Below are 15059 nucleotides of genomic sequence, written 5' to 3'. Positions count from 1 at the left end.
GAAAGTGACAAATTTATATTGGTCATTCTCATTTCTCAGGATATTGTTTGTTTCACTAGATCCGTAGAAGCTTAACCCATCCTTTAGGGCTGTTCGCCCCTACGCCTTACTTTAAACCCCCAAAAAGTCTTGTAATCTTAAAGGTATTATTTCTTGATTTAATATTATTTGTAACAAAATGGACTATTATTTTTAAACCACAAATTACCTGTTGTTGTTACACTAATCACGGATGAGCGACTAATGAAGTTCTTCTTGAAAGCGTTCACTTCAAACATGTACGTTGTTCTGGGCACAAGATTAGAAACTGAAAACAGAACAAAATGTTAACAGGTTCCTTCTCGGTGGTCTTCAGATGATCTAACAATCAAAAGGAAAGTATGTGTTAAATGGCCCATCTAATGAGGGACACTAGATGTTGGACGTGTTGTGAGGGGTATTAGACATGTTAAGACTCGGACTTATGATTTTTTTAAAGCTAAGAGGGGGGGGGGGTCAAATTAAGGTACATTCCTAAAAATGTTTACGTCTAAAAAATTGTTACGAAACGATCAAAAAACACGCAAAAATCTGTTCCAAACTCCCCTTTTTGTTTTTTTTTGGGGGTTTTTTTTTTTTTTTTTTTTTTTTTTTTTTTTTTCGGTTTTACCTGTGACAGTGTTTTCTTTGGTAGTAATATACGGGAACATGGGATACGGCGGTGGAATATGGGACTTGATCTCATAGCCCTCTGCATCCGATACTTTATCCCAGGTCAGAATCACTTCGGCCGGAAGAATACTGGTGGCCCGCAAATGCTGAACGCCCTCCAAAAATACCGACGGCTCCATCATTAAATTGGCTACCTTGGAGTTGGGAGATTTGTACGTGTTTGACGCAGTGACCTGGGGAGGAAAATGTATCAGTGATACAAGGTGTCAAAGAAGTGATATAGTGGTCAAATGAGTGATAAAGTGGTCAAAGAAGTGATATGGTGGTCAAACAAGTGATGGATTTTTTCTTCTTAAAATTCCATGTCGATCAAATTGAACATATATGTCGCACTTAAATAGTTCAGAATTAAACCACGTCTTGGATTTTGAACCCGCGAACCCCTGATTACCAGGCGCTCAGTTTGACCACTGAGCCACCACGGCAACTGAGGAACCTGGTAGGTAGATTATTAGGCCTTCTACGCCGAAGCAAAAAGACCTCGCAAAAAATCACAAAAAGAACACAGTATAAGAACCAAGAAGTGGATATTCCCGACCTCAAGAGTTCTTATTGACCACACTAGCTGAATTCCGTCGCTTCGCTCCGGAATCCCGCTAGTTCATCCCGAGGCATGGCCAAACTTGTGAAAAAGGCATGGCCGAACTTGTAGTTATCAAACTAAAAACATAAACGAAACTCAAATATTAGGCGAGCGAGGAAAAGTTTTCTCTCCCGCAGTCTCTGCACTCTGTGTATTTCTTATGGTGATTTTAGCGATCAAAAATTGATCATATCTAAGGATCGGTTTAGATTTTCGCAAAATCCTTTCTTATTGCACACCTAGACCATAAAAGGAATATTCCTACCAAATTTCAGCTTTCTAGGTGTTGTGGTTCTAGAGATAGAGCGATCAGTGTGTGAACTATGAAATGTGAACTGTGAATGGATCTCGTTCTTATAATATAAGATTCCCCATTACAGAAACCTCAGACCTCAGGACCCTCAGGTAGATCACGACAGAAGGGTTATCAAAACGCAAGCAGTAATATGGCTAACGTTAAAACATAAAAAAGAGAAGTTCTACTTTATATTTTCTTAGCCAGAGCACCTACTGTGCGTTTTTGCTGACGTAAGCACTTCGATGCAATTCATATAATAGTAATATTAACGCTAGCAAGGTATACACTGACTTCTATGCTCACAAGACCGTATTGCGTGTTGTATCATTAGAAAAGGGACATGGATAGGGCTTAGCATGAATGCTTTTCATAAAAGTCGTTCCTCCATTAATATACTACATTTCTGTCTGTCTGTATGCATGTCTCTCTACCACGCTGATAGACTTGTTTTTGACCTCTTTTCACAAAAAAACGGATCGACCGATTTGGATGAAATTTTTGGTGGTTGTTAAGAAGTACTGAAGGTCACATAGGACACTTGAAATTGTCACATTCCATCCTGATTCAAAATGGCGGGGCTTCAAAGTCATGCCTCTTACGCTGATCCCGTACAAAGGACGGGCCAACCACATATAATAATAATAATAATAATAATAATAATAATAATAATAATCCACTTACCCATATCGAATAATTCTCGTTCGGTTTGAACTGAGGATATTCGATGACGGTTTCTGTCTGCGTGGAATCCACTACAAATTCTAGTGGAGGTAGCGGCGGTGACAAGTAGACCGAATACTCCATGAGTATGCCATTCGGATGAACTGATTTGGCCCATTTCACACGAAGCTTGCTCGAGCTGAGTAAAGTCAGGGTGACGTTCCACGGAGGCGTAGGCACTGAAACGAAAGCGAAATTCCAGGAATACTAATTAGAAAATCTGTATGTACTATGTGTATATAAACGATTTTATGGAAAGCAAATCTGTATATAAGCGATTTTATGGAAAGAAAATATGAATATAACGATTTTATGGAAAGAAAATCTGAATATAAACGATTTTAAGGAAAGAAAATCTGTTTATAAACCATTTTAAGGAAAGCCACACATGCTAAAAATGTGGACGTTGCCATAAATGAAACTGCCAAAATCATAACCGGTTGGTTAAAACCTACACCCCTCAACAAATTATAACCAATAGCAGGAATTCCTTTTCGAGAAACTGACTACTGGAAAATTGTCCACAGATCCATTCAGTTCCCATTGAAGCAGAGGTCACTTTTTAAGTGGTCAGTGATCAGTTTCCCGAAAGGAAAATACACCTAAACATACCTCCTTCTTAACTACCTCTGTGGCTGAGTGATCAAGAGCACTGACTCTCAACCTGGCTACTGGGTTCGAAGTGCTGGGTTTGCTGGGTTCGAACCGAGGTGCTGGGTTCGAAAACCAGGGCGAAGATTTTCTGACCGAACTTTTCCGTTCTTGGATAGGCATGGATATAAAAATGTGCCTTGAAGTAATGCAAAAGAGGTTCCAACGTACAATCTTGAAAAAAATACACCTAAACATACCTCCTTCAGCCGTTCGTGCTTGAATATACACCGATGGAGGATCCACCCGCGTTGTGTTGACCTTCCTCACGTACACCGTTATGTTGTACAACGTGTAAGCTTTCAGATTGGTGAATTTGTAATCATTCGAGCGTACCCACGTTCCATTGATCCAATCTTTGGTGCCAACTTCACACAATGAGGGCAGGAACTCGAAGCTGTCTGCCTTATCGTCATGCATTGACCAGTGGATTTGAAGCCCGGTTTCGTCAACTTTTTTCTCTAAACCGAGACGTTCCACCTGAAACATTAGAGGTACAGATAATCTGTAGTAGGGGTTACAATTACGAACCTATAATCTGGGACTAATAGTAAAAAAAACCATAATATCCCTATTTCCAATAACCTCCGTGGTCGAGTGGGTATCACAATAGGCTTGCACTCTGGAGATCCCGAGTTCGATTCCCAGCGGGGTTGGAGTTTTTCGACAGTGTTTGGAGTTCGGGGTTCACTCAGCCTAGTGAGGACAATAATTGAGGAGCTACTTTAATGGAGAGCGACCAGTGTATGGAAATTTATTCTAAAAGAGGCACTTAGTAATACTGTGATATCCACAAAAAAAATGTAAAAAGCTCTGCTTTACCACAAAGGAATTCATGATTTGATGTGATATCCCTCGACCTCAGTGGTGTAGTGGTTAAGGGGTTGAACGGAAGAGAATGTAACAGGCATTAATTCCGTCCTTTAGTTGGAGCATTCACACAAAATTTTAGTCAAGTTTACCTGATAAGGCTTATCCTTGGTAACATTACAGTTGGCTTCGTCTGTACCGTCATAGCATTCCTGTTTTCCATCACACATGTAGGATAGGGGAAAGCATCGACTTACATCACACGGGAAGTATCCCATGAAACAGCTGGGACCAGCTGGAGCTGCAAATAAAAACAATGGAAATAACAATCAAGTACTTTGCCTATACTTGGATGTACAAACTTCCCAAAGGACCGTAACTGCTTGACACCCTAGTAATAGAACTCTAATGTTCGGTTCAATCAATTAGCAATCACCAACCTATCCGCGAACAGAAAAGTTTGGTGAATTTTTTTTTGCCCTGCACCTCCGGGTTGAGGGTCAGTGATCCTAACCACTTGGCCACAAAGGTGTAGTATTGTGCTTTATTTCCTTTCGGGAAACTGAACACTGATGGCAATTTGTCAACTCCAACACGCTGGCTGCCAAAAAATATTCTATAGTGTTTACCCATAGGCCCCCATGTATGCAAACATCTCCCATAAATGAGAGACCAGACTTTAATTCTTGGATTTTTTTTCATCGAACATATAGCAAAATTTCAATCAGAGGCCCCCCTCTTGCAGAGAACTATTTAAAATACATAGCGTCCTGTGGCTGTCAACGTGGTCGCGCTAAGAGGGGAAATTGGGAAAGGCTAAAATTTTCTTACTTGGATGTCGATAAGAGCAGCCCATTTCATCTGACTCGTCAGGACACTGTGGTTTTCCATCACACAACTGACTCAACGGTATACAGTTTCCGGTCATACGACACTCAAATTGATCGTGAGTACATTGAGGTCTCAGATTACACGAGAACTTTTCGTCTTCGCCTCCTTCACAGTCTTTCAGACCGTCACACACGGATGCTTCCGTGATACATTTGCCCGAGTCACATCTGAAAAATAAGAATAGAAAGGAGAAAACGCCAGCCTAGTTAGTAGTTAGCATGGAGGGTAGCGGCTTCGATTCCTGTCCGGGGCAAAAATAACCATAGCCAAAATTGGGTAGACTGCGTAAGATAAACAGAGACCTTTTTTAGACTGCGGGCGTAAAAGGACTTTTCAGTCCTATAACCGCAGGATAAACAAGGTATATTCTATTCTATAATGACGGGGAACGACGCAACGTTTGAATGATGAAAATCCTAAATGAGCTAAGTGAAAAAATATGGAGATTGATTTTATTGCGAGCTATGAACTAGGCGCCCGAAGTTGAAATTTTATAGTGGTGTAGGTATGTAAAACAAAGCAATTTTTTCCTCCTCCTGAGAAAATTCCTTTGTGTCATTTAGGATTTAGGATTTCCAACATTTGCAATTTCTAATGATACTTTATTATTTTATTTGTAATAACAATTTTACAATACATGTTAAATAATCCACAGTTTGATAATTAATAAATGACTAAGAATATACCTAATATGAAATATCTTAAGGATGGATTACCTATCTTCAAATTAAAGTTGGGCATTAAATTAATAAGACACAACATGCTTAACACATTTATAATAGAATAGAATATACCTTGTTTATCCTGCCAGAATGAGACTTAAAAGTCCCTTCATTGATGCCCATTTTTGAAAAGTCCCTATACTGATGATTAATTTTTACACACGGAACTCACCTGAATTCAAATTTGCCGCAACCTTTTTCCGGTTTAGCTGTAGACTGAGATCTGTTCTTCGGAGTATTATCGTTGATAATTCCTTCGCATCCTTCTTCGTCGGAATTGTCTTCACAATCATCCACACCATCACACTTCCAAGTGTAGGAGATACACTTCTGATTTCTACACTTGAACATCCAGTCGTGACATTCCTGGGGAAAAGGCAATGAGGATCCATTAAAGGAACAAATCAATCTCCAGTGATTCTTATCACTTAAAATACCAACCTCAGTGGTGCAGTGGTCAACGCGTTGGACTCTGGATCTGGAGGCTGGTGGTTCGAGTCCAAGTTATAAATTTTATCTGGGTGTAATAATTGGGGAACGATATTTGTGATAAGGTCGCTACTCGATTAAAGTAGCTACTCAATTGTTTTCACGAGAACTGAGTACAACCCTAACTCCAAGCAAAGAGCCGAAAAAAATTCGGCCCCGCCGGGAATCGAACCCGAGACCTCTGGAGTGCAAGCCTAGTGTGATACCCACTGGGCCACGGAGGTTGCTTACGTCAAGTTACTATATGAAACAAGATAAACTGGTGCTTTATAAAACTTGGAAAATTGAATTAAGCATGGTTAAAAGACCTTTTCAGGAATTCTTTTCTACTTACCGGTGTAAGGCTAGTCGGTCCCACACTACTCGTCTCAGGCGGCCTAGTGGCTGTACAATTCATCTCATCACTCCTGTCTCCCTCGTGTTTACAATCCAGCTCCCCATCACACACCCACGACTGATAAATACACCGTTTGGACACTGCACACTGGAACTGCCAGCTTTCGCACGTATTGGCGGAGCAATCCTTTTCGTCGGACCGGTCTAGACAGTCGGCCTCTCCGTCGCACCGCCAAGGGACCGGAATACACTTGGTGGGGCCGCTTTCACATCGGAATTCCTGGGGCTCGCACGTGTTGCTGGTGGCGGGAGTGGGGCAGCTAGCCTCGTCTGAACCATCCAGACAGTCGTCTTGCATGTCACATCTGAAATTATTCATGAAATTATTAAAGAAGAAAATGGTCAAGTGTAAACCCGGATCGAAAGTTTAGTTTGTTTCTTATTTAGTTTTTGAAGTGGCTCGGCTCAGAAAAGTATTGAAAACCTTGGTCTTTGGATGCCTAACAATAAGAAGGAAGAATAATTAAGTATGGACTTAAAACACCTCGATAAATTGTATGAGTTGACTTGGATTCGAACCTTTGGGTTCCAGATCCGAAGTCAACCGTCCTATCCACCACATTACCGCGGTTAGTTTCATCCAGTTAATAAAAAGAAGGTTTACCTATTCTATTTCACCTACCGCCAGCGTTGGGAAATACACCGTCCATTATTACAGCGGAACTGTTTGGCCGTACAGTTAGCAAACGTACACCCCTCTTCATCTTCCCCATCCGAGCAATCCTTCTGGAAGTCACATCGCCAGGAGAGGGCAATACAGCTGCCGTTATTACATCGGAATGCCGTTCCCGGGCAGCTACTAGACGCGCAGGACTTCTCGTCTGAGCCGTCAGCACAGTCGGCATCGCCGTCACATCGCCAGCCTTGGGGAATGCACGAGCCGTTACCACAGGTGAACTGAGTACTGCTGCAGGTGTGGCCGTCTTGTGGACAGGTGCCTGGAATCAGTGTGGATTAGAATTAAGAAAAGTTTGGAATTCCTATTAAAATAAATTTAAAATAATAATAAATAAATAGTAATAAAATAAATAAGCGCTTCTACTAATAGATTCTCAACCTGTGGTATGCCTAGTCAGTGCCCGGGCATTGATGGAACCCACAAACCCAGGTAGAAAACGACACATAAACGGCAATTAAATCAGATGTTGGCTATTAGGTATTAGGACTATTAGGTTGAAAACCACTGTTCTAGACCACTCAGACACAGAGACAAACGAACTTTTTTTTTCTTCTTTTTTTAAGAGAATTGGTAGAGGGAACTGTAACTGCCAAGGTCATATCACCCCAAAAGGGAAGAGAGAAGGAGAACAGGGTAGGATAAAGCCAGCCATTCCGAGAACGAACCTTATCTGTTTAGGATAGAATCCGTCCTGGGTGGGAATCGAATAGTCTCTTTACTCACCATTAACAAAAGGCTTCACGTTAGCCGCACAGTAGCAATCACCATTCATCTCTATCATACCATCAGGACATGCACATGTATAGCCTTTATCCTGTTTGGCGAAACACAGGTAGGGACATAGGGTTTTGTTGGCGCACTTGTTGGTTCCTTCTTGTAAAGCGAAAATCTGAAACCGAGAAGAAGAGAATATGGTTTTTTGTTAGTCTGAAAAATCCATTTATGCTAGCAGTCTTTCCTGATTCCGTGAACAAACCATGGATACAGCAAACAAACCACGGATACAACCGATATATATAAAAAACGGCGAATATCGCGAACAAACCTCGGACACCGCGAACAAACCGGAGGAGGAAAAAGAATATGGGGAGGAAGAAAAAGAAGAAGGGGAAGAAGAAGAGGAAGAAGAAGAAGAGGAAGGGGAAGAAGGGGAAGAAGAAGAAGCGGAGGAGGAGGAGGAGAAAGAATATGGGGAGGAAGAAAAAGAAGAAGATACCACGAACAAACCGCGGATATCACGAACAAAACGCGGATACCGCGAACAAACCGCAGATACCGCGAACAAACAGCGGATACCGCGAACAAACCGCGGACACCGCGAACAAACCGCGGATACCGCGAACAAACCGCGGATACCGCGAACAAACCGCGGATACCGCGAACAAACCGCGGATACCGCGAACAAACCGCGGATACCGCGAACAAACCGCGGATACCGCGAACAAACCGCGGATACCGCGAACAAACCGCGGATACCGCGAACAAACCGCGGATACCGCGAACAAACCGCGGATACCGCGAACAAACCGCGGATACCGCGAACAAACCGCGGATACCGCGAACAAACCGCGGATACCACGAACAAACCGCGAATACCGCGAACAAACCGCGAATACCGCGAACAAACCGCGGATACCGCGAACAAACCGCGGATACCGCGAACAAACCACGGATATCGTGAACAAACCGCGGATACCACAGATAGCCAGAACTAAAACTGTAAAGAAGTAAAATAGCCACGAAGTCTGCAAACCCATGGTGAAAATGTAAGAGAAACCTCCCCTCAACAACCTACATTTCCCCTGACCCCCTACTTTTATTTTTGGTAATAGGGGGTCAAGGGGAGGTTTCTTCGGACCTAGATTTTTATCAGAGCTCATTCTCTCTTCTGCTTTCAGGTTGGAAGGTTCTCTGCTTCTGATCCCTCTCATTGATATCTCCAATTCTTCAAATATTTCAATGTATTATTATTTAGGTATTTTAAAATAAAAGTTCCCACTAGGTACAGTACCTATTTAAAATTTCCAATAATTTTTTCCTATGTAACTTTTCACGAGAAATCGATTGCTCAAGTTTCTGTACCTTTAGATCCATAGGTCCAGGCAATTGATCCATGAGTGTTGTGATACCGTGTCCCGTGTCCTTATCTGCCATAAACACGGCATTGGCTTTCCAGTCGTCCCAATAGATCAGGTCTTTGAACACTCCAACAGCGAAAGGGTGAGCGACTCTTTCCTGTAGGAGCAAATTAAATGGAAAAATCAATTTTAGCAAGCATAGAGAGATCGATCGATGGCTGCTGCTGTTGTGAAAAGAATAGAGGAGAGTTAAGGATTTTCTAACTTTACCTTGAAAAACAAGTACAAAATCTAAATGGGTTTAATTAAGTATTCATCATACTCGTACAGTTTCCTCTTTCATAGTTTAAATCAATATAAGTACCGAATTTGGCACATTTTAAATACCTAGTGTTAGTGTCAGAGGTGGTACGACTACTTCAGGCCGATTAAAGAGCCCAAAAATCGAGAAGATGTGAATACGTGAATTTGTAGCCAAAACCAAATGTCAGCCCAAAACGAGCACCCTATCTAGGACTGATTGGGAAGCTGGCAAAAAACGCCGACCCCGTCTAAACAAGGGAAAAAGCGAGGAACTTATTACTCTATGACTCTATGTCCATACTTACATCTGAAGAAATAATCTTCTTAAAGTGGCTTCCATCAACATTGGACGAAGCAATATAATCTTCCTTAGCATCTACCCAGTAAATTCTATCCGCAAAGAAGTCGATGGTGATACCATTAGGCCAAGTGACGATTGTGGAATCAAACAGCTTTCTAACTTCTGAACCGTCTAGATTAGCTCTCGAAATACTGGCGTCCTCTGTGGCCCAATCAGTCCAGAACATGAGGCTGGAAGAGACAGTATAATCCAGGTGAATTCCAAGATTAAGTTGAGGATTTTGCATTTAGGTACTTATAGCCAGGTTGTAATCATTTGTTGAACCATCTACATATCAAATGGTTAGTTTGATTTAGATGAAATTTGGTAAATATGTTCAACATAATTATATGAACGAAATTTTCTCATCACTCATCAGATTTTGGGCTTTCGGAAACCTCGCTAAGTTTCTTATCTTCAATGGACCAATGCTAACTGGTGTATTCAACAAGCTATTGGCGCTGGCTACTGGTCTGGCTGGGGGACATTAGACAGGGACAGAGAGAATACCAGTCTAAACTTTACACTGCTAAAGAAATAGCAGAGGTTGATAACGAAGGGCATCGTAAACATTTTGTAGCCAATATCAAATATCATTTCAAAAGCAATAACCCTAGGGCTGATTGAGAGGCTGACAAAAAACGCCGACCCCGTCTGAACACGGGAAAAGGTGAAGACAAAGATTGCCGCTTCGTACAGCTTATGCTTTCCATTTATTTACTCAATTATAAATCAAAACTCTAACTTACCCTCTGCCCGGATGCACAGCAATACCGCGTGGTTTGTTAAGCACCTTATAGTCTAGCACAGTCTTCCTCATGCGTCCTGTATGTTGAATATCCGTTCTCACCACTTGAATGAGAGCTTTCTGTCCGTCTACCCAATATAGAAGGTCGGCCACCCAATCCAAAGCCATGCCTTCCACAGAGTAGAGAGCGGTGGTGACTATTTTCTCCTCCACCAGAGATCCGTTGATGACACATTGACGCTAAAAATAGAAAGTCCAATATAATGTCCAGAAGGTCCCGGGTTCGAATCCCATCATTGACCAAAATTTGCACTCGTTTTTTGATTGCAAATATTTCAACGGGTTACTTTCTGGTGTTGACCCAGCTGAATGGGAAGTATTGTGTCTCTTCTCGTCCATGAGAGGCATACTACGGGATGGACATGCTACAACACAAACCACACTAGTTTCATGTAGCAATTGTTTCATAGCTAGGTACCTCCGGTGTGACATCACATATCGACTAGGTCACGGAGGTTGGTTACTAAACCATAAGTCTATTGTTTATAATTAAAAAAAAACTTTTAATATCACTTACGCTGATAATATCATTGACTATATCGGCCCAATACACGCAGTTCCTATGCATATCATATTCGACTGAGATAACATTCTCCAGACTTTTCACAGGCAATGTCTCGGACTTTTGAGACTCCAGATCGAAACGAACAATGCGATTCTTCTGTGCCAGCAGCAGAAAACGACTTATTTCCCTGGAAATTGAAACGAATTTGTGTCATAAAGTAGAACCTTGGGACGAACTTTGATATAAAAAAAAACCTAGATACATTTGGTTTTGGCTACAAATTTTACGAGTGGATGCATTTCGTACTCAACCTTTGCTATTTCTTTAGCAAGGGAAATTCAGGCTGTAGGTATACTCCCTGTTTAAAGTCCCCCAGCCAGACTAAGTCTTATCTTAGAGCTAGACCCTAGACGTAAAAGTGAGGTACCACCCAACTACGTAGGAACATTTTCGAAATGTAGGAGGTATATTCCATTTTATTCTAATCGAGAAGAAAAAACGGGAACTTACTGTGTGGGACAAGGTACAGTCTCGGGGATAAAATTATTCACATCCCCACCCACACATGTATCGTCTGGGATAGGCCGGTATCCTTTAGTCCTGATATAGAATTGTCCTGGAGTACAATTCTCAGGATGATCATAAGGGTCATCCAGAATCGTTTTATTACGAACGCAGCGCAGAGAATCGTTCTCCTTGATGAAACCTCGGTCACTGGAACACGAAAAATCGGATAGATTATAAAAAAACTGGACAAATTAGAAAAATCGGATAAATTAGGACTTTCACAGAGTTACCGAGTCTTCGATCGTGCTCTGTTTGGTATCAAAATGATGAAAATCAAATCAAATTAGTGGTAAAGCAGAGAGCTTTTTCCTCGACTTTTGTGGGTATCACAGCATTACTAAGTGTCTCCTTAAGCCTCTCATTTTTTTTTTTTTTTTTTTTTTTTTTTTTTTACACTGGTAAATTGTTAATGCCGCCATAGATCGCTACTCAATGAAAGTATCTACTCAATATTTTATTGTTCTCACGAGGCTGAGTGCACCCCGAAATCTTAGTCGAAAACACTTCGACCACACCAGGAATCTAATTATTACAAGGCACCATATATTTATGCCTCGACCTGGACTCGAACCCCAAATACTTACCATTCGAAATCTTCCAGGCCGCACTCACAAGTCTCTCTTAGCACAGGTCTCTCATATTCTCTCCCGTTCATACAATTAGCCCCTGTGATTCTTCTCTCGTAAGTTTCCCTCATACCGAGGTGACAGCCTGTTTTGCCGTAGGGTGACCAGAACTTGTAGTCGTCTCTCGTACAGCGACCTTCTGGAAAGGGTTAAAAAATGTTTTGTGTAAAAGCAGAGTATGATTTTTTATTACCAATTAAACTAATAAATGCAGACTTATTGGAAATGTAAGGATGAAGGCTTATTGGCAACGAAGAAAAGAAAGAGAATTTTCTACGTGGTTCTCCGTAGTCCCAAACGAGAGAGATAAAAAAATGTAATTTATTTGTGTTATGATACTGATATTTTCGGTGCTCACTGCAGATTTTTTCCAAATAGTCGATTCATAATAAATTTCACAGACCTCAACCAATATTGGATCTTTGATTTTGGCCAACTCGGCACGGAGGGTGCTAAGAAATTAAAATGTTCCCCCCCCCCCCATTTCTAAAATTATTCTGTACCAATTACATGGTTTTGACTGCGGAAGTAAAGGGACTTTTCAGTCTCATACTGACAGTATAAGCAGAGTACATTCTATTTTATCCTATTCTAAAGTAGTCAAATAAAATACTTACTGAACACTTTCTCCAAGTCCACCTTGACAATCAGCCACTGGTGTTTGTGCACATTAGACGCAAACATCGTGAACACAGTCGTATTTTCCCCAGGTTCCGTCATGAGGCCGTATATCTTGACATCTGTGTTGAGAAACTCGTGCTTGTTCCACGTTTCGCCTTCATCGGTTGAGTAGTAGAGCTGCCGGGTTTCTCCGTGGGATTTGTAATACTTGACGGCAACTATCAGACCTCCGTGGTCCCCTATGTTGTACGAGTGAAGATCTTTGAATGCCTGAAAGGAAGGGATAGTTATTACAGTTTGTTCTTATTAGTGTGTAGGTAATATCGGCAAATAAATAATATCGGTAATATCGGGGGGCACGGTTGGTCCAGTGGTAACGTGCTTGCTTGCCATGCAGAAGGTCCCGGGTTCGAATCCCACCATCGACAAAAATTTGTACTCGTTTTTCGATTGCAAATATTTCAACGGGTTACTTTCTGGTGTTCTCGTGTTGACCCAGCACCTAAATGGGAAGTATTGTATCTCTTCTCGCCCATCTGATGAGAGGCATACTACGGGATGGGCATGCTACGACACAGGCCACAAGAGCGTCTAATGTAGCAGTTGTTCCATTGCTACGAAATAAAAACGGCGGTGGAACACTCATCTTAAAAAAAAAAAACAACAAAAAAAAGAGGCGATCCTATTATGCTTATCATCCAATTTCACCTTACAACTATGAAATAGACTGAGACAGCGATTTTCAAATGGAGGTATGCAAGAGACCCTCCGGAGCTACGTGAAAAAAAAAACTATGTAATGGCGGACAGAAGAATAACAAAAGCAAAATTTTGAATTTTGGCGGCTTATCAAGTACAATACAGTTAAAAAGGGTCTGAATTTTGACCTCAAGGTACTGAGTGTGTTTGGAACTCAGAAGTAATGGTACACATCAACCTAGGTATGTGTACCCGGTACTCATCATGATGGTGGTGGGGGTTCGTGAGATTAAACCAGGGTACCCAAGGGGTACGAAAAAAGGTTGAGAACCGCTGGTCTAAATAAAGAACTAGTTGTGCTTAGATATTGGAGTAAATCTTAGCATGCAATTTCACCCTACAACTAGGTATGCTCTCTTACCTGCTTCCAAGTCAAGCCAGCATCCCGACTAATGAAAACCCCAGGGAACCCTTTCAGTGACGTCCCCACGGTTCCCGTAGAGATAATGATCCCGGGGGCAGATTTCGATGACATAATAGGGACAGAGCGAGTGATGGGGTATAACTGGGCGAACTTCTGGGATAAATGGAGAGAGCAGTCTTCGGCCTGAAATAAAATTGAAAGAAACAATTGAACACTTATTCAATAGAATACATACACAAGAAGCCCACTCCGAGGCTTAGGTGTAGGGGCAAACAGCCCTAAAGGATGGGTTAAGCTTATACGAATCTACGAAATTCAAGGTGTATTAACTGGGGAATGATATTTCTGACAAGCGTTTAACAATGCTAAACATCAACATATTTAAATTTTTAGAATTCCATCATATGGTAAATTTCTCAAATAAATGAGGATAAAATTCCATGCCCCGGCTGGGATCGAACCCTCGCCCTCCTATTTACCACTCCACCACTGATATACTTACAATTTTACACACAATCCTCTCCCTATCACTCCCAAATTGTGGAGCTTTGATCCTCTGCCAGGTTCTACCCCAGTCAAATGTAATCACAGTGATCAGATGTTCTGGTCCCACATGGTTAATGTCACTCTTTGGATTGAATTGGGATGCTATGTAGATCCCCTTCATGCCTTCCACCTTGTGAAGATCAGCAAATGCTTCGTCCGTTAGGTCTCTGGAAATTTTAAATCAAAGTTCGTGACAGAATTAACCTTCTGTTTAGCCCAACTCAAGGAAAAGCAATCTCTCCGCTTTTGAAGTTTGACCCTGTGATTAGAATATAATAATAGACTCTTGAGTGGAAGGGAACCACTAGGCGAGGTTAAAGACGGGGGCGTTTTCTACCTCCTAGCCCTTACAGTTCCATTATTATGTGGTCGATTTCTCAAATAAATGAGGATAAACGGAACGGCTGGCTTTCTCCTATTCTGTCTTCTCTGTTCGCTTTCGGGACGATAAGACCTTAGCAGTTATAGTTCCCTCCACCAAACCTCTTTTTTTAAAATTCTATGCTTTGGCTGTGATCGAACCCGTGCCCTCCTGTTTACCAGGCGAGCGTCTTAACCACTACGCCATCGAGTCAGATGTTAAGAAATAATGG

The 15059-nt window shown here is 41.6% G+C and overlaps 1 protein-coding gene across 1 annotated transcript in view; it reads right to left on the bottom strand.

Annotated features, from left to right (window-relative positions):
* Nucleotides 1-15059, bottom strand: part of LOC103519344 (sortilin-related receptor) — a 99977-nt gene that overhangs the window by 6663 nt on the left and 78255 nt on the right. Inside the window, exons 5-23 of the mRNA XM_026830897.1 lie at nt 14423-14633; nt 13918-14103; nt 12795-13068; nt 12136-12316; nt 11495-11698; nt 10997-11171; nt 10421-10659; nt 9637-9862; nt 9033-9185; nt 7674-7839; nt 6894-7209; nt 6210-6576; nt 5559-5752; nt 4605-4831; nt 3926-4074; nt 3164-3443; nt 2274-2491; nt 650-884; nt 209-307 (exon numbers count right to left, since the gene is read on the bottom strand). Of these exons, the coding sequence (XP_026686698.1) occupies nt 209-307; nt 650-884; nt 2274-2491; nt 3164-3443; nt 3926-4074; nt 4605-4831; nt 5559-5752; nt 6210-6576; nt 6894-7209; nt 7674-7839; nt 9033-9185; nt 9637-9862; nt 10421-10659; nt 10997-11171; nt 11495-11698; nt 12136-12316; nt 12795-13068; nt 13918-14103; nt 14423-14633 (4100 nt within the window). The remainder of the gene's footprint in view (nt 1-208; nt 308-649; nt 885-2273; nt 2492-3163; nt 3444-3925; nt 4075-4604; nt 4832-5558; nt 5753-6209; nt 6577-6893; nt 7210-7673; nt 7840-9032; nt 9186-9636; nt 9863-10420; nt 10660-10996; nt 11172-11494; nt 11699-12135; nt 12317-12794; nt 13069-13917; nt 14104-14422; nt 14634-15059) is intronic.

This window comes from Diaphorina citri, unplaced genomic scaffold (assembly GCF_000475195.1).
Source record: "Diaphorina citri unplaced genomic scaffold, Diaci psyllid genome assembly version 1.1 scaffold64, whole genome shotgun sequence".
NCBI lineage: Eukaryota > Metazoa > Arthropoda > Insecta > Hemiptera > Psyllidae > Diaphorina > Diaphorina citri.
The sequence above is the reverse complement of the archived record's forward strand: the minus strand, read 5'-3'. Positions and strand labels throughout refer to the sequence as shown.